Source organism: Peromyscus maniculatus, chromosome 3, assembly GCF_049852395.1.
Source record: "Peromyscus maniculatus bairdii isolate BWxNUB_F1_BW_parent chromosome 3, HU_Pman_BW_mat_3.1, whole genome shotgun sequence".
Lineage (NCBI taxonomy): Eukaryota > Metazoa > Chordata > Mammalia > Rodentia > Cricetidae > Peromyscus > Peromyscus maniculatus.
This window is the reverse complement of record NC_134854.1, coordinates 70,541,478-70,561,970: the sequence shown is the minus strand read 5'-3', so window position 1 is coordinate 70,561,970 and position 20,493 is coordinate 70,541,478. Positions and strand designations below refer to the sequence as shown.

Here is a 20,493-nt window from a genome sequence, read left to right as displayed (position 1 = left end):
TTTTTATGTAATAAAGACTAGTTAGATAGGTTCTTTTATTTCCTCTATATAATCCAAAGAACAGACAGCAGTGTAGTACTCAATCCAAAATTCACACAACTCATAAACAAGGTAGGCTTTTTACCCCCTTTCTTGTTCTAGTCTTAACTTCATGAACATGAACTCAGCATTCAAGAATTTTCTTTTGGTAGCAGGATCGGCAGAGAGGACAGGCATGGAAAGGGGCATTGTCTCCCAAGGAAAACTCCTCCAAGGCCAGGAGGCAGGCATGGTGGAACAGGTGTGCACAGGACAGGAGGACTGTCTCACGGGGCCGCTGGCCGCTGCTTCCTACAGCTGCTTGCTGGCAGTCACCATGGAGGGAGAGTGGGGTCAGGCAGATGGAACACTCGTAGATCTCCTGGTGGGCAGCCTGCAGCACAAAGCAGATATGGATTTGTCATAGGAGTGACTGCCACAGTTACTCAGACCTACAGTGAGAACTGTATCTCAAAACATGGGTCCTCTGAAAATGGGCAGTATATTGAAAATCTTAAATGTCGAAGATGTGAGGTGTAGAGATTATAATAAGCATTTTAAAACAAAAATAAAAATGCTGAGCATTAATAATATATATATAGTGCCTTTTAATTAAAAATGGAAAAACATTTGGCTGATACTGTTAAAATTTTAAAACATTCTCAATTTTATGTTTTAAGTTTTCCCTCCCTTTGGCTTTGAGTCACTGCAGAACCCTGTTTACCTCCCTTAGGCTACTACATATGGAGGAGGAGGGCAGGAAGCATAGGCTTGCCCTTCCGAGTTTTCATTGTTCATAATACCCACTATTGAACTAGAACTTTAACGTTTCAAAATGAAGGACCCTGATGGTCACTGAGCTCATGACAAAGGCCTGGGTGTCCCCATCCAAGGCAGACCTCACGAAGGCCCCCACCCTTTACAGACCTGTGATTGCAGTCCATTCTGCAGAGGCAGCAAGGAAGCTGGGCTGAAGCCTACCTGCACTTGGATTTTCTCCCAGTCCTCCTCAGAGATCTCATGGCCACACCTTTCATCTAGCTGCTGGAGGATGCTGCGATTTACAGCCAAGCAGAGGTCGATTTCTGAGAAGAGTTCATCTATGTTGGTGTTGTATGACCACAGGATTCGCTGGCTGATTTCTGTGAACTGAGAACAGAGGCCGAGGCTGGAGCATCTGAATGGCAGGGCAGAGTCATTCCTGGAGGAGGAACTCGGCGGGTTCCCTGCTCTCCAGAAGCAGTCAAGACGCCCTGCTGTGATGTAGCAGGAGTGCCCTCATCTCAGGACAGGGGTCCTGAGAGAAACCCAGAGGAGACCAGGCCAGGCTGCCTGTCTCACTGTCCTCAGCTGTCTCCTTTTTGGGACTTTCCATTCTCCATCAGAGCCCAGTTCACTGCTGCTTAGCTGCTGACTCAGGTCTTTATTTCTGTAAGAAGGTGCCCATGCCACAGGAGACTTTATTAAATACGTGTTTGCACTTTTCTCTTGCTAATCTGTCTCTTGTTGGTCTAATTCACAGAATTCCAGCTCAACGATTAAGGGAAGTGTAAAAAGGAAAAGACACTTTTTTTTCTCTGCAGCAATTAGCAAGGCATGTATCTGGGACTAAAGCTGACAGGAGGGAGGAATTAGAAACTTACAGAGGACTCACACAGCACAGTATATAACTTCTTGGCACTGCTGCCAGGCATGTGGGGACTGGAGCTAGCTCTTTGCTTTGCCCATCAGCCTGAGAAGCTGTGGCTCCAAATTATAGGTGATCTTAGTATAAAGCAGAAAAGAGGAAATCCAAGCAAAGGAGGGTTGTCTTTTTACTTTTTTGTTCATTAAGCTCTAAGGTCACAATTTGAAACACTCCTTGCCTAATGAGTTTAAAAATCTTCTCCAAGCACAGATAATCAGTTCATGGATAACTAAGATGCCCCACCACAGAACAGATCCCTTGGGACTTAGGTTCAATTCTACACTGGTAGTGTCAGTGCGGAGGCAGCATATGCATGGCATTTGAAGTACTAACCTTAAATAAGTCTCTAGTGTTCCTCTAAACCCAGTTCTTCTATAAAGTTTACACACACACACACACACACACACACACACACACACACAATTATAAAAACATACAAAAACGGGTTTAGGAAAACAACTGGTCTTAGGACAAATGACTTGGGCATAAGAAGCTGGCTGGCTGTGGCAGGGCATGCAGTCATCTCATAATGGCATGAACAGGAGCTGCTGGATCCACAGGACTCCAACATTCCAGCACACACTAGAGTGAACTACTGTACACACACTTAGGAAGGTCGGGCATTCCTGGGCAAGTTCCCCACTACCTTTACCTACTGCCATTAAATAGACCTCAGTCTGTCTGCTTGCTTCCTGACTCATCTGGATATGTCTGCTATGATTATTTAACCTCTGTGGAGTTGTACCCTTCACAGTGACAAAGGCTTGACACTGTGCCTGCCCTTTCCAAAGACGCTGTCACACCCTATTTGAAAAGAGCAAAGTTATGAGTACTATATTACTTACTGGAAATATGCCTTAAACTTTAGTGGGGTTTGTATTAAGATAGTAAGGAGGCATGGTGGTGCACACCTATAATCCCAGCATTCAGAAGACTTGGAGTGAGGGATCAAAAGTTTGAAGCTAGCCTGAGCTACATGAGACCCTGTCTCAAAATGATTTTGTTGTTTTTGTTGTTAGTGTTTTGCTTACAAAGTTGTATAGTGGTCTGCGCCAACTCATTTTTTTCTGTAGGTTTTCATGACTTGTTTTTCTTAATTAGAACATGTATTAAAAATGTAAATTATTGTTCCTGTGCTTAAATGTCATTGTAATTGTGGTCTGATTTACTTAAAACATTGTAATTGTAGGAAATTCTTCACAATTACCTTCTAGACAGAAGTTCAAATGTATATAAATGACTAATAGGATGGTACCACTTCATACAGCATTTCATTATAATTATTAAGTTTAGAAAATGAAATTTCACAGTATTTACTTTTATACCAGTATTCATGAAAGCTGGGCATGACAGGCACAAGAACATACTGAGTTTATTTCACAGATACTTTTATAATTCACTAGATCAGATAGCCTAGCTCTGTTTGTTCTTAACAAGTGGAATATATATGCCTTTTCAAGCATTGTTGCCTTCCTTGGCCCATCCTTTCCAGATAGGAAGAGAAACTCTGACCAGGTTCTTTAGACCAGGCACTCACATGTGACACCCAATCTTCATATGCTGCCCAGGTTAAGATGAGGGATTCCCACTAGGATGTTCCATAGAGAGGAGATCACGTTTTCACTCTGGGTGTCCAGTTTAGGTGTGAGGCCCTAGATCCTGGACACCATGGCTTTGCATCACCAGCTTCTAGCACTGTGCTCTGCTTTAGTTCCAGTTTGAGTTTTTAGGGACAGATGTGTGTACACACACACACACACACACACACATATATATACATATACATATATATGTACATATTATACTGGCATACACACACACATATATATATACATATATATGTACATATTATACTGGCATACACACACATATATACACATATATGTACATATTATACTGGCATACACACACATATATATGTACATATTATACTGGCATACACACACACATATATATACACATATATGTACATATTATACTGGCATACACACACACACACACACACACACACACACATATATATATATATATATATATATATTATACTGGCATAAATGCTCAGGTGAGTAGTAATAGTGCAGTCACAGAGCATTTGCAGAGTTCAGAAGCCATTCTCTTTCAGACAGGCTGGGAAAGAATCATTCTCTGGATTTTAATGAGGCTATAAAGATTTGGTTTCTTGGAGCAAAAGGAAAAACATTTGCTGTTAAGGGAATCATATGAGAAAAGACTGGAAAAAATGGGTGTATCTAGTCATTGTAGAGCAGCACATGATGTACCTTTACAAGTCTTTTTCCATAATGTAGGTGCTCTGAGGATCTGAAAGATCCAGGAATTAGTTACACTACACCATTGTGTGACAGAAATGCAGTTGGAGCTATATGTGCAATGCTCAGATTTCTAGTAATCATGTTGAAAAGGCTTATAAATTGACTTTTTTTCCCCACCCAAAAATCCAAAATACCATTTCACCACTTCCATTTGAATGACTTAATGGGGTATTTTGCATGATGTTCCCCATCTCAGGTCAGACTTGTCTTTTTCCCAGAACTCAAAGCCAAGTGGCTTTTGGTCATCTGTGTTGGATGGACTCTGATGCCTCAGAAAGACAAGCAATTTAGGAGATGAGACCAAGAAGAGCAGTCACTAGTGCCATTTGAGGCAGGAGAGGGAGCTCATTCAGGGCTACCCACAGTTCTTTTTGAAAATCTAGGGGCTAGCATAAATGAGGCACTGAACTCCCATCTTAAGAGCCGAAAGATTTATTAGACTATAGGAGACTGGAGTTAAAGGCATACAACAGTGACAGATGACCATCACATGCTCATCTGCTACCCACAGCAGCTGGTTATCTCACCTAGAAACTGTTTCCCACTCACCTGTGAGCCCGGAGAGCCACAGGCTGGCTGCTTGCAGGCCAGAGCACCTACTGTACCTGTGAATAAGACCGGGGCGCGACTGCACACAGGTGTGTGCACACTGTCCTTACAACTGATCAGTGTGTAATTACTGACTCCTGTCCAGCTGTGTCCAGCCTGTATTCTCTTGTGTATTCTTTTTGTTCTGCCACTTTAAATATTACTGTTTATTGTTTTCTATGTGGGTGTGTACATCATGGCATGACTGTGGAGGTCAAAGGATGGCTACTGGGAATCAGTTCTCATTTTCTCCCATGTAAGTCCTGGGTTTTTAACTCTAATCATCACACTCCACAGCAAGTGTCTTTATCTGCTGAGCCATCTCACTGTCCCCACCTTAAAAACAAAACAAATAAACCCCTGTTCTCCACTAAAAAGTTTGTATTTTTAGCTTTTTTCTCTCTCACCTTAAAGGTGAAAACTTTCCTATTCTTTTAGCTCTCGCCCTAGAGATGCATGCTTCAATTATCACAGTCCAGAGTTAACTAGATCATCGTCTGATCCAACATGAGGGGCTTAACACTCTCACTCTCAATATCCTCTTCTGGTCCACTTTTGCAAACACTAGGGCTCTCTGACTTAACTTGTTGGGGACATAGTTTTTCTTGTTTGGCAGATTCAATGCTTCTGAGATAGATCTCCTCCCTTTATTTACTACTTATACTACAAACTTCCCATCTAGGGCAATTTTCTTTCTTTAGGGAATGCAATCTTCAGTGCTCCTCCCAAGAAGACATTTAGAATAACAGCATTGTCCATCTGAACTCATGTCTCTCTTGGACTCTTCTTACACATAGTTTTCACTTAGATCACCTAGAATTCTAGGCTGTTTAATTTCCCCCGATGGTGCCCAGTGTTCTAGCTTATACTGAACCTCTGAGGCATCTGTGTGGTGCAGGTGCTGTTCCTTTGAACACCCTTTTGGGTTTCTTTGCTCCTGAGGTCTTCCACAGCATAACGAGGTAGAATACTGACACCCCCCCCCCCCTTTAAGTCATATTAAGGGTCCTTTGATCACTTAAGTTTGGTCTGGATTAGCTTCAGATCTGGAAAAATCCTTTTCCATTGCTACTTCAAGCTGTTCTCTTTGATCTCTGTATTCACTTTTCTTTCTCAGTTCTAATAACAAGATGGAGCCTACTGCACCCTCTCCACTTGTGATTTCTCTGAGACACTCCCACTGAAAGGAGAAGGAAAAAGCAGCCAAGGCAGCTAGGGCCCTTCCCGTGGGAGAAGGTGCTCACCAGTGACCTTAGTGCCGTGTAGAAATGCCATCCCGGAGGGAAGCTCATAAAGACTCAGGAAGTAAACAACTCGGTGTCTCTGGAAGTCCCTGAAATTGAGCACTCACAAGGCCCCTCCCCCAAAGGTTACATAAGCAGTAAGGACTGCTGTGGAGAGGAGACTCTGACTTGTCCAACTACCTACATGTTGTGTGGAGGACATCTCCATGCTGTGGTAGCTGCCTTTGAGTCATCCATCTTCTTGTAAGTAACCTGAGTAAACTCAGTGGTTCACCAAGTTGGCCTCTGGTGGTACTGTGACTTTGCTCTGTTGTTGGTTCCCTTTCTGGGATGAGGAGACACTTGTTCACATCTTCCCTGAGCAGCATCACACAGCACTCAACAGAATGTGCCGTGAGGAGAAAGACTAGAGGTACAAACAACAGAATATTGGAATTGTAGTGTGGCCACAGGCCAGGCAGGCAGCTCCTTTAATAGTGCAGCTGCTCTGCTGAGAAGCGATGGGCATGTGTATAGGCGAGAAACAGTAACTCTGGGCTTCCGCATGCGAATTCAGTCCTCACATTTGTACTTAAACAGATAACCATACAGTTTAAAGCTAAGTGATTAGCTAGTGCTAATAATTAGAATGTTACTCCAAATATCAAATCACCACAATTTAAAAGTCCAGAGAAAAGAGAAAAAAATGTATTTAAAAATATTTCTGTGTTTTCATTTCATAGCTTGTCTTATCACCTGGAATACAGTATTTGTGTTCTTCACATAGCTGTCATCAGCCACAGCCGTTCCCATTCATAGATCCAGACCTCTCCTCTAGTGGGTGCTCTCGACAAGACCATGCTGGGGAGCAAGAGGCCTCCCACACCCACACCTGGTCACTCCCTTCAGGGAGCATGAGTAAGTGGGTGTCCCAGACGTGGTGTTCTCTCACATCTCTCCGATGGCTGGCTGCCGAGTCCCACTCTTTCTCCCGGCCTTTCACTGATGCACTCTGCAGCTTACTGCTGTACTGAATCCTACCTGTTCTCGAGTTCAGGCTGCTCATTTGCTGCCAGGAAGCACTTCACTTTGAGATCCCACTTTGAGATCCCCAAGCAGCAAGCCCAAGGTGTCCTCCCCAACTCTGAATAGAGCTAAGTTTGGATGTGAGCCCAAGTCACAAGACCACACCTGTAGGCCTTTTCCCCCCAAGATCCTACATTGATTCATGAGCAATCATGTGGTCTGTCACTGCCTATGTATCAGGGATGTTACCTCCAGTAGCCTCTTAGGCCAGCTGCCAGCCCACCCCACTACAAGGCTGCCTACCACCCAGTGACATATTGGACCCTGCTGTCATGGAGGTGGTCCAAGGCAATGGGTCCACTGGCTGTATCTGTTAACATTCATCTGCCCACATCCCTTACTCAGAATAACCCCTTCTCTGCTCCCTCCCTTTCTCCATGTCTGCCCTCATAGCACTTACTGTTCCTTGAAATTTGTTTTGTTTTGTTGAGACAGAATCTCAATTTGTAGCTCTGGCTGGCCTGGAACCCAGAGAGGAATTCACTGCCAATCAGAGTAATATCACCTTTACACTTCCTTACTTTTTAATTTTATAAACTTTATTAGTTTTAAAGAAATTGTTTTTAAACAAAGATAATTTCTTTCATATGTAATGATAGTTAAGAGCTATTAAATGCATTTTATTCAATCTAAACTAAATTCACTTTATCACTTACAGGCATTACATGATGAAGTAGAAAAGTCCTTACACCGTTTCTGTGGGGCTGGTTATTAAAACAGCTTGGAAACTGAGCTAGTATTTACCAGGCAGTGTACTGCCTGAGAATCAAAGACCACAGACAGTGTTCTTCAGTGAAGAGTCCTAAGGTAGTAGGAACACCACTGACAGTGCTGGTGACTCGGGAACCTACAAGCTCCTAGGAGGTGAGGAGAGGACAACTGTATTGTGTTTTAGAACTCAGGTGGCCAGAGCTGAGGCCGCACCAGCTTTTCCCACGTCTGTGTCATTTGTCACCACTAACTTCAGCAAAAGCTGTCTGGAAGGAATTGTGTGGTCTGGCCCATGTGTTTGCTCAGTTCTGTGAATAACTGCTGCTTTTTCCTCTTCCTGCACTTTGTGTTGTGGTGACATGGGCTGAAAGTGATCTGTCCTCTGCTCACCCAGTGGACTTCTGGCTCTTGAGGGCCGGTTATCTATTTTGTGTACATTTCTTATCTCCTCAGATGAGTACCATAGATCTAGGGAAGCACCTGATTCATCTATGTAAGGTCCTTAGCACTGAAAAAAGTTGACTTTAGGTTTGCAAAAGATTAGAGATGAGAACAAATATATGCCCTAAATGTACATATTTAGAAGCAGCACAATACAAATTCCTTCTTGGAGGAGGGAAGAGGTAAAGAAGAACAATGCTTATCTAGACTTTAAAGTGACCTCTGTTGGCAAAGTTCAGTAAAACACCGTATTTAGCTGAGAACCCCAACACTGATGTGAGGTTGTCAACAAGGCCTGCCAGGGTGTGCTTCTGAAAGGAGCACATAGAACTGCTCTTGCTCCTTAGAGTCTTAGTGTTCAGCTTAGCAACAGCAATCTTTTCAGGGCTAGAGCTGTGGCCAGTAGGATAGTGCATGCTAGCATGTGTGAGGCTCTAGCTTAACACTGAAAAAGTCAACACACATTTCCTGACTGCTCATTGTAATCAATTCAGAGCAACTACTCAATATTTCTGAAATGTCATATTCCTGTTTTCAGAAATTCTTATCTCCTCACTTCTTATGTGAGTTGATAACCTTCATAATTCAAAGGGTAAGCATGACAAGAAAACATGTCAACTTAGTTCTAGTTTTTAAACATTAATGCTTAATACTATGAATTTCACATAAACATCAAATATATAAAAAATTCAATTTAGGAAAAACGTGTACCTTAACATATTTTTCCTTTTAAGTCTCCTACTTTGGATATTTGATAAATTTAATAACCAGGAGTCTGGGTCATTGATATGTAAAGCAGTTACTGGTCATTTGCAATTACTGGCTAAACATTAAAAAAAAACAAAAAAACCCACTAACAAAAGCATTTAGGTGAACTCTGTCTGCTCAGGAGAGTCTTAAGTGATCCATCTCATGTCAGCAAATTGCTTACTAATGTGTTGACTTAGGGCCATTCTCAAAAGCAAAATGAAAAGCCTGGAATTTACAGCATATCAATGCATCAGTTGATAAGCTTTTACTGGTTTAATATCCTCCCAGGCTTGCAGCTTGGAGCCACTTCAAGTTAGCAACAGAATGTTTGCCATCTCTATGTGATAAAGGAAGTCAAAGGAATGAACAAACTTCAGGACCATTATGCTGTTTGGTGAGATGGAAATGAAAAAGCTAGAGAAGTCACAGGTTGGGGGTGTGTGAGAGTTGGGCCCTCAAGTCCAGCATCTGACAGATTGTTAGCCTCACCTTTCAAACAATGGTCTGGACTTTAGCTGGGGCAAAGATAACATAGTGCATTTGGAAAGTTTAATTGCAGCAATAAAAGACTGTACCTCAATTATATGACAGATGCTAGCAGAGTTTCCAGATAAGGATCAAAGGCATCCAAGGAGTGGTCACTGCACTTTGGGCCACACTAGGCTTTCTGTACACACTGCTGGGGAATTAGCACATCAGCTTTCCCGACCTTCCCAGGTCCTTTGATCTGAGTTCTGAAGCAAGTAAGTATATCAGGACTACTGTATCAGCCAGACAGGTCCAACACTCCCTCACTGAATTTTAATCCTGACACTCACCAATACAAAACCCAACACCTGACCTTTGCAGTTCTTACCACAAAAGTTCAGTATGCTTAATAGAACCTGCTTGTCACACTACACCACTCTGCTCTGCTTCTGTTTTGCTAGCGGCGTGCCGATGCCACTTTAAAGCCAGGCCACCTTGAGAAGAGAGCTTCTTAGTGTATGGGAACATTTTGTTTGTAGAATTTAGATGGATAAAAACAAAGAAAAGGACTTCATTAACTCTCCCAGGAAGAGAAGGGGGAAATGCAGAACACAGTTTGTGTATAAGCAAGAGAGATTATAAATCAGAACAGCCTGAGCTGACCTGATCCAGAGTACTGAAAACATCCATCTCCGTACATGAAGTATTCAAGGACACTAGCACCTCCAGTTGTTCACACTTACAGCTCCCAAATGGGCGATTACCTCTTTCTTTTCAATTCATTAGACTTCTTTTTCTCCGCGGGGACTTTAGGTTGGATCTAGGCCAGTGCTTCCCAGCAGAGCAGAGGCTTTGCCCACACACAAGCTAAGGCGGCAGTGCACAGATGAGGTCAGCTCTGGGAAGCAAAGCTGCAGCTCAGCAGCCCTTCTCCTGGTGCTGCAAGTCTTTGGGGTTTGTTTGTTGTTGTTTTTAACTGCCATTACATGATACCAAGACAAATGGGGTTTTGTTTGTAAAGTCTCTAATTCTGGTCTCCACTGAGGCACAGATCACAGTGGCTGCTTGCTCGCTCGGAAGGGGCCAGCTGCCACTTCTGCTTTACTGCCTCCCCAAAGCAGTGTTTACCCATCTCACTGCAGTGAGCCAGTAGATTTATTCCTCCTAGTAACTTGCAATTTCTGTTTGGACTAGAAAATAAAAGTGAATTTACATTACTCTTTGATCATAGTGAAAAGGGAGCTATATCTTAAATATGTGGGTATTTTCCAGGTTAAAATAATTGTTGCCTTCCACAGATAAAGACTTTGCCACCTCCACATTGTTATTCACTACAGCATGTTTAGTAAAATCTCCAGTTTCTGACACTCAAACCTTCAGTCTCTGATAGTTTACTGATCTGAAGTTTTGTGCAGTTAAGATTGGCCAGAAGGCACATGAAAAAGCATAGGGCCTCCTGTCTCCCAGGAATAACTTGGTATTTCTGGAATGCTGCTAACTGTATCACAAAGCTAGTCTCTCACCCAAAGGAACCTTGCTAGAGCCATTGTTCATTATGGCTTTGGAATTTGTTCTTAATGGAGTTACTACTAGGAAACCTCTAGACACACTGGTTCATCTCAAACTGGACTTGAATTTTAGTAAGCATTTTTGTCTTTGAAGACTTTCATAGGTTCAAGCTGCAGGCAGAGTCACTTAAAAAAAAAACTTGTAGAAGTATCAAGTAAGGTCGAATGTAATTATGGGAAAAGAATAAGCTTGGGCTAACACCAAGAAAGTGAAAATAAGTTTAGAAAAGCAATTTCTTTTGGAAAAAAAAAGGGGGGGGGGATTCTCTGGAACCCAAACCATACTAGTAAACACATCTGGCCCAAGCTCCATCTTTCATGAACACAGAAATAGTCATACAGGAAGTGACTACCTCTCATCCCACTGGTGGGAGCTAGACTTCATAATCTGATGTGACTGGCTAATTGACTTGAAAGGGATGGGGCTTCAGGGAATCAGAGCCTTTGTTGGACTAATTACCTTTGACAGAAAAAAAAAGTTACTCACATAATGAGGAGTCAGGCAGGGCCAGCAGTTACATTTTTATTTTAGACACTAATCTAAGATGTCTAACTCTTAAAGAATCTTTATATACAACCTTATGTTAAAATATTTTGGGGCTGGGGGATGACTCAGTGGGTAAAGAGCACTTAGTTTCACATGAGGGCCTGAGTTCAATCCCCAACACCAAAGTAAAAAGCTGGACATGGATCCCTATGCCCGGAACAACTAGACTGAATGATCAGCAAGTTCCAGGTGCAGTGAGAGACTCTGTCTCAAAGAAAGAAGGTAGAAGCCAGTATAAACAGGATACACTTTTGGCTGAGCACACACCTGCACACACATTCACACCACTTGCACAAACACCTGCATGCACACACTCCTGTACAAACACCTGTGTTCACATACTTGTACACACACCTGCACAAACACAGCTGTGCCTGAATGCCTGCATACTTGTATACACTTGTATACACACTTGTACAAATACATGTGCACACACACATATGCATACCTGTACAAACACACATACACATACACTTTACAGCCATTCTAAATGGAAAACACCAGACTTTTTTTAAAATTAAAACCATTTTTCTTGTTAAAAAATAAAATTCTGTTCTGGCCAGGTAATGGTTTTGTTCTGGCCAGGCAGTGGTGGCACACATCTTCAATCCCAGCTCTTGGGAGGCAGAGGCAAGAGGATCTTTGTGAGTTTGAGGCCAGCCTGGTCTACAGAGTGAGTTCCAGAACAGACACACAGAAAACTATCTCAAAAAAACAAAAAAATCTGTTTTGATTATTATAAAGCCACATTGAACTTAATAAGGCAGTAGTTAGTGGCAGTGCCTCAGGTTGACCGAGTCTTGCACATCCACTACTGGGCCACGCTCCTAACTTCTGCAGCACTTGTTACTCAGCTTTCCTGTTCCCACTATGAAATATTAATTTCACTACCATGATGAAAATTTTAAAAAAGCACAAGAAAATGGTTGGAACCCCTAAACATTTATATATGTGTGTATGTTAATATTCTTTCACTAAACTTTATTTCTTATAGTTTTATTAGAAATAAAGATGGCTGCTTTGCTGTGCCCAGAACAAGTTGCTGTCCAGTGTTCTGTCAGGTTTCCTTCCTGCTGGTCCTGGGAGGCACCCCAAGGTGCTGGGCCTCAGATCCTGGCAACCTCTGATACAGTGGCTTCTGTCCTACTCATTGGTTTATGCCTTCCATCTGACAAGGTATGGTGCCCAGGAAGTTGTCTTGGACCCTAGTTTCATTTAGTGTTTAGATATTGAAAACTCATACAGTTTTGGCAGATTATGGTATTAAATAATGTTCTCTTGCCCTCTCCATGTGAATGGACTAAAATTCTCAATTTAGATTTCATATACTGATACATATGGCTTTCTTCTGTTCACTAGTTGTCCATTATTTAATGGGGATTTAGCTACCAAATTTGTTTTATATATCAAAAGGTCTGTTGTCTTTTAAATTATAAGATGGCTCTTCCTACTCTGCTAGATAGGTGTTAGAGTTGACTTGTGCAGTTTTAGGTGCATAGGCAAGCTTAGGAGTTTTTTTCTAAGAGTTAAAAGTCACATTAAACCTATCTGTGGAAAACGGATTTTTATATTTAAATACACCACATATATTAGTCATTTTATTCAATATTTTGACTTTATCAGAAGAAGCCCTTCTGTGTTTTGAAGCTTCCTTGTTAAGCTTAGGATGTGAACTATTTATTATGAAGGGGCAGTTTCCCACATTTACATCTGATTATTGTGGCTCTACAATAAATAGTTACCACATATATACCTTGACTATGGATCCAGTAATCTAGTTTGGGTAATTTTATGTGATTTTTGTGCATTTTATCAATGTACAGTATCAAACATATTTGCATTTGCACCACACATCTGCTATATTCTGTCTCCTTGCACTACTGCTAGGCAGAGACTGGCCAGAGCGCGCTAGTGCTGAGCAAGCCAGGGTTACATTGTCATGGTTTGATATGTAATGGTTTTTCGTTTTGTTTTGTTTTTTTAAAAGACAGGGTCTCAGCCGGGCGGTGGTGGTGCACACCTTTAATCTCAGCACTCAGGAGGCAGAGGCAGGTGGATCTCTGAGTTCTATGCCAGCCTCCTCTGCAGAGTGAGTTCCAGGACAGCCAGGGATACACAGAGAAATCTGTCTCAAAAGCAACAAAACAAAACAAACTAAACAGACAGGGTCTCTTGCATCCCAGGCTGGCCTCTACAGCCCAGGATACAGCTTGCCATCCTTGCCTAGGATGTAGCTGAGGATGATCTTGAAAAATTGAATCTTCTTGCCTACTTCAAGTGCTGGGATTACAGGCATGCATTGCTGTACCTGGTTTATGTAGTGTTGGAGATTGAACTCAGGAATGATGCATGCTGAGCTCCATCCCCAGCCCCAATAAGTGGACTTTATTGTAATAAACTCCATCCTAGAGTTCTGGTACTGGTGGTCAGGATTAGGAATACATTTAGGATTAGTTACACTTGAGTATCTTTTTAGTGAAGTTGAAATACTCATGTGAGTTTCTGTTATTTTATACTTTAAATTTCTTCCCATGTTTGCTAGTTTTGTGGAAACTAATTTCAATTACATTTTGGTCTTTAATGGCAGCAGGCTGTATATATGAGCCTCTTAAATTTTTTTTTATTGTTAAAATTTGATTTTTTTTAGATTTTTTTTAAATTTTATTTTATTTTACAATACCATTCAGTTCTACATATCAGCCACAGGTTCCCCTATTCTCCCCCCTCCCACACCCTCCCCTTACCCCCACCCTACCCCCCATTCCCACCTCCTCCAGGGCAAATCCTCCCCTGAGGACTGCAATCAACCTGGTAGACTCAGTCCAGGCAGGTCCAGTCCCTTCCTCCCAGACTGAGCCAAGCGTCCCTGCATAAGCTCCAGGTTTCAAACAGCCAACTCATGCAATGAGCACAGGACTTGGTCCCACTGCCTAGTTGCCTCCCAAACAGATCAAGCCAATCAACTGTCTCACCTATTCAGAGGGCCTGATCCAGCTGGGGGCCCCTCAGCCTTTGGTTCATAGTTCATGTGTTTCCATTCATTTGAGCCTCTTAAATTTTAACCTGATTTCCATGTATGTGGATGCCTCCTCCTCAGTGTTTTGAGCCTGGTGATACTTTATCTTCCAATGTCCACTTTTAAATTACTTTTCATATCAGATGCTGGTTTCATTAGCTAGGTTTGTTATTTCTCTCCTATCTGTCTGTCTGTCTGTCTGTCTGTCAGACGAGCTCTGGTCTCAAACTCCATATCCTCCAATTTCTTTCTCCTGGAGCTGGGATCACAGGACTGGAAGACTGCCTGCTGGGGATCTGAATGTGAGTCCTCAGGCCTGGCATCAAACACCTTACCTACTGAACAATCTCCCAGCCCCACTTTTCCTTTTTTGCTTGTTTATCTATTCTGAGACAAGGTGCTGCTATTATGTAGGCTTGGGCTGGCCTTTGAATGCAAGCTTCTTTTATGTTAGCCTCCCAGTATAGGCCACTATGCCTGCTCTCATTTGTTTTTTAATATGAATTTACTTTGAACATTTTGTTTCATTTTAAGTGTTCTGCATCAGTGAAATCCAAGAGTTTGTTATATAACAGGTAAATTTACCCATTATATTTGATGTCTTGCTATGCTTTAATCCCTCATCACCTTTTCTAGTCATTATCCTCTCTTGTTGCTGCCTTTTCCCTTTTCCTAACTTCTGTAGGAATGTTTATGTGTGTGGGCATCCATGTGATAGTCAGAGGACAACCTTGGGTGTCAGTCCTTGCTTTCTAGCTTGTTTGAGTCAGGGTTTCTCCACGCCCACCCCCACCCCCTTGTGCTCCAAATTAGCTGGCCCTAGAGCTTGCCCAGAGTCTCCAGTCTTTACTTCCTGTCTCCTCATTGGAGCTCTGGAGTTATAAATGTCCCTGCTATGTTCTCTGGCTTTTACACTGGTTCTGGGGGTTTGAACTCAAGTCCTCACACTTGTACAGTAAGCTCTTTTACCCACAGAATCATCTCCTCAGCCTAACAGGAATATTTTAAAATTATTTTATTAAAAGCAGAAAAGTCAATGAAGAAGAAATTTCTTTCTAATTTTAGTGAAATAAAAATCAATTCATGTGTGACTCTGTAATTTTGCACTACTGCTGACCTAGCAGAATTTCTAGCTGCTTGAATCTTGGAAGACAGGATGCCTGTAGGTTAGAAGTCCATCTTCAGATGAGCTGGCAGAATTGGGAGGATCTGTCAGAGTGACTATGAGACAATCCTGAACTTTATTATTGTCCCATCTTGTACTAAACGACCTTACCCTCCTACTGAGCAGTCTATGACTGTTGACAACTGCCATGAGAAGACTGGAAAGAACTATAAAAGAGTGCGCCTGGATTCCCAGAAAGCCTCTGCCTCCCAAAGAACCATCCTTCTCATTTGTTCATTTCCTCTGCTCGGCATCTGTAACCTCCCAATTCCAGCAGGCCGAGCAGATTTACACACATCACTCCCATTTCTCCTGCCTTGACTGCGCGTAAGTTTCCTTGGTGTTCTGTGTTATTGGAGACACAATTTAAACAGAACAAAAGGACCCAGTTTGGGGTAAGAATTGATAATGGCAATAGTTTAACAAAAATCATAGAACACAAATTCTTATACAAAAAGTAACTCTCTGGTGATGCATACTTCTAATCCATAGCACTCTAGAGGCTGAGGCAGGAGGATCAGGAGTTGAAGGCTCACCTGGGCATAAAGGGTTAGAAGAAACTGTCTCATAAAAACAAAACTAACCAAACAAAATTTCTCTTTTTGCTTTCATCTCCACTAGCCCTGTATCTTTCTCTACAAAGTACAAAGATTTCTATTGTCTTAAATAATTGTATACCCAGATCCACCCATTTCTCATTTGTATTCTATGTTTGTAATATTTCATACTTTGTTTTTAGCTGAAGTATATATCATGAAAATATTTTCCAGCTTATCTACCTTGGGCTTTGTAACTGCTGTGCAGTTTACTCTGGTTATATTTTCTTCCTTTTTAAAATAACTATTGCTGTGGGCACAGCCCAGTATCTGTGCATTTATTATAGGATAAAATTTTAGTGGCAGTCAGCCAGTGCCAGGTCCACTAGTGGCTGTAGTCCATTTCCCCCTTCATTAGCACTGGAGAATGTTGTCAGGCTTTCTAATTCTTGCCAATATCATAGGTCAAATAGGTTCTTGTTTTAGCTTTAAATATATGGAGTATACCTGTGATAATGCATTAAGAAAATGTGCTTCTAGAATGCCCTTTAAATGTCCCTTAAATCACAAATACATTTCATGATTTGTCATTAGTCTCTGTATTTTTTTTCTATCTATAAAGACATTTTGACAATTTTGTGTAGTTATCAGTTACTTCCTTACTGTGGGTGAACCACACTCAGAAAAGTGGCTCCCATCCCAGATTATATTAGCTTATAGTGCTTTCTGTTCTCATGTTCTCTTTAATTGTTCTATTAGGGCTCCCAAGGGGGTTATATGGCCTGGATGTTGCCAAGCCACCCTGGGGAGGGTGCTGTACTTTGCTGAGCTCATGAATTTAATGCCCCTCTCACCTGGAAACACCCCACAGCACACCCAGGGATAATGTCAGCCTGATAGCCTGAGCAGCCCTTAGAGCCATCACGGTGACACCTTGGTAATGTGAAATTCAGCAATAACTCACCTCACCAGTCTCCAGAGTCCACAACATCCTAACATCGACAAATTGCAGACTGATATTTCCTAGAGTATTTCTGTAGCTCAGAGTTCTACCAAGTTGTTAAGACAGGGAGAAGCCATCACGTTGATAGTCATTTGATTACTGTCACACAGCCTAGACAACCAAGGGCAGTGAGAAGGGTACATATCTAATGCCAATGCACTGTGTCATACCATAATCTTAATTTGCTTAGAATGGGCTTGAGGTTATGGATTTCAAATGTCTAGTGGGAAAGGAGGCAGTGATGAGGCCTAAAGAGAGACAATTTAAGATATGGCTTAGAACACCAGCAGAGCTGGGAATTTCTGAATTCCAGAATCAAACTCCCAAATCAGAGGCACTGACACATGCTTGTTTGTGGCATGACTTTTGAGTATAACCTCATGGTCATTTGAATTATATATCTGTGTCCCTCCCTGTCCATATATCATACTCAAATGAAGCAAGACTGTCTTTGGAGGAAAAGAAGGCTACTTGTGTTAATGTTCAGCTATTTATATGTAAAGAGCTGTTACACATAACATCCCCACGTGACTCCCAGTACTTATGGAGTATGGCTGCCCTTTGTAAATGATCACAGTGTGCATGTGACAACAGCAAGTTTACTTTCTTGAAAGGCTTTTTGAAAAAAGCCTGTGAAACTCAGTATGGAAGTTTAAAAAAGTCTAAAAATTGAACCATCATGCACTACAGCTGTGCCACACTTGGGCACATAGCTAAGTATCCTAAACTGCAGAACAAATACAGCTGCCCAGCCATGTTACTGCACCACTGTTCACAACAGACAAGGTGAGGAACCAGCCTGCATGTCCACCTCAGGTGCATGAAGAACAAAGGCTTTGTTTCTGTCATATGTACACATGAGCTGCGGCTCTCTAAACAATGTGTTTCTTATTGTGGCTGAGAAAAACTGTGTCTTTCCGACCACTGCTCTACACAACAATAGTCCTCATTTTCTTCTGCATACTAATGTTTTCTAGGATCATCTTCAGAAGCCCCAAAATAAAAAGCCAGACATAACATATATTAAATATACTTGATACTTTTCCTTTTCTCTTAAACATTTAATTTTTTATTAGTTTGTAACACATTAGCATATCAACTAATGGGATTCAATATGACATTGTATATATATAAAATACTCTGCTTGTTTGTCCCCCAAACCCTCTATTCCCACTCTCTGAAAGTTACTTTCCTTTCAAGTGGTCCCCACTATGCTTTTATATCATATACATATTTATAACTCTAGATCTTGTGTATCAGAGAAAACATATTTGTTTGTAATAGGGTTTATCTCATATGAGATAATTTCATTTTTTTGTGAGAATAAAATTAGATTGTGTACGACAACCATATTTCCTATCTTCTTCATGCACCTGATGGCGGACAAGCAGGCTAGTTCTTTGTCTGTTGTCAACAGTGGTGCAGTCTACACAGCTATGCAGTTTTGTCTGTTTTATGATTTAAGATACTTATCTATGTGCCCAAGAGTGGCACAGCTATAGTGCATGATGGTTCAATTTTTAGATTTTTTTTTTTGAGAAATATCCATACTGGTTTTCATAGTGGGTATACCAATAAATATTCCCAGCAGCAGCAGTAAGAGTTCCTCTTTCCCCATATCCTTACGAGTGTGTTGTGGTTGTCTTAATACTAGCTATTGTGAACAGGGTGAGATGGACTATCACTATAATTTTGATTTGCATTTCCCTAATTTTGGCTAAGAACAGTGGCTGATTTTTCATGTTTATTAGCCTTTTGAATTTATTTTGGGAACTGTTTGTGTAGTTTATTTATTTTTTGTTATATAGCCTAGACACTCTCAGATGAATAGCTGGCAAGTACTTTTTCTCCCATTTTGTAGACTGTCTCTTCACTCAGTTATTTTTTAGCTGTGTAGAAACTTGAAATTTCATGCAACACCATTTGTTAATTCTCAGTATTATTTCCAGAGCTGTTAGAGTCCTCCCTATGTCTGTATCCTGAAGTGGTACCCTTGTTTTTCTTTTAGTAGTTTCAGGTATTACATTAAGATACACGTTCCATTTGGAATAGAATTTCCCACAGGATGAGAGGGACCTAGCGTCATTCTTCTTGTGAAATCCAGTTTCCTAGCACAATGACTGAGATTTATTTTCAAGGTGCTTTTGACATCTTTGTGGGTTTCTTTCTGGCTCCTCTATTCTACCCCATTGGTCCACTTGTCTATTTTTGTGTCAGCACCATGTTGACTTTGTTATTACGACTGTAGTATGCTTTGAGATCAGGCATTATACCTCTAGCATTGTTCTTTCTGCTCAGGATCATTTGGCTATTTAGTGCTTCTATATTAATTTTAGGCTTTTTTCCAATCCTTTAAAGAATGTTATCAGAAATTTGATGGAGATTACACAGAATCTGTAAATTTCTTTTGCTCAAATGGCTAGTTTTCACAATATTCTGTAACTCCATGTGTATGGGAAGTCTTTCCATATTTTAATGTCTCCATCAATTTCTTCAGTGTTTTAAATTTTCACTGTTTTTCAACTCTTTGGTTAGGTTTATTCCTGGGTGTTTTATTTTTCTGAGGCTATTGTGAATGGGACTGTTTTCAGAGTGGGAGTAATAATCTCCCATACTATTATATCTGGACCTATGTGGCCCTTAATATCCAGGAGTGTATGATTTACAAAGCAGGGTATACCAATGTCCAGCGCTTATATACTACATTCACTGAACATTCTTGGTGGACTTTTTACTTTATAAAATTGTAATCACCTTATTTATTGCTTCAAATTTCTGACTAAGTCTTCTTTTTTCTCTTGTGAATGTGTTTAACATATATATGTGGGTATGTGCGTGCATGCCGGTCCAAGGGTATGCCAGAGGGTAATGTCTGGTATCTTTCTCAATTGTTCTTCACCTTAATTTTTTGTGACAGAGTCTCTCATTTAACTAGGCTGGCTAGTCACTGGGCTCCCAAGATTCTCCTGTACCCACCTGGGATTACAGGTGTATGCTACTTTTGTCTGGGTGCTGAGTATCATCAGGTCTTCATGCTTGTGCAGCATTTTATCAACTAACCCATCTCTCCAACCCTTCAAACTGCCTTCTCAGCTGTCAGCATAGCTTGTTCCCAGCTTCTGCCTCCTTAGTATATGGATTCCCACCTTTCACTTTTAACATTTTTTCCCCTGTGAACAACAAATAGTTTGTTCTTGGTTGCTAACGAAGAGCCTCAGACTACAGCGGACACAACTGCAAAAGTGCTCCCTTTCCAGAGAAGTGGTGTTGATGCTGGAATAGAATCATAAAAGCCAGAGGGGCCTTGTAGGCCTGCAGTGGTTTCCAGCTCTTCCCTGCAGGATGGAAGGTGGTGC

General features: G+C 41.4%; 1 protein-coding gene across 8 annotated transcripts in view; it reads right to left on the bottom strand.

Moving 5' to 3' along the window:
* Rnf32 (ring finger protein 32) overlaps positions 1 to 20,493 on the bottom strand; it is a 35,167-nt gene continuing 14,674 nt past the window's right edge. For 6 of the 8 annotated variants that reach the window (XM_042273285.2, XM_042273289.2, XM_042273286.2 and 3 more), the window contains 2 exons: positions 1,000 to 1,167; positions 1 to 412 (listed from right to left, as the gene is read on the bottom strand). In XM_042273285.2, the coding sequence (XP_042129219.2) occupies positions 164 to 412; positions 1,000 to 1,167 (417 nt within the window). In that variant the 3' untranslated portion in view covers positions 1 to 163. Of the gene's footprint in view, positions 413 to 999; positions 1,168 to 6,051; positions 6,274 to 8,707; positions 10,493 to 20,493 lie in introns of those variants that run through there. The other 2 variants (XM_042273292.2, XM_042273291.2) reach the window with 2 other exon arrangements.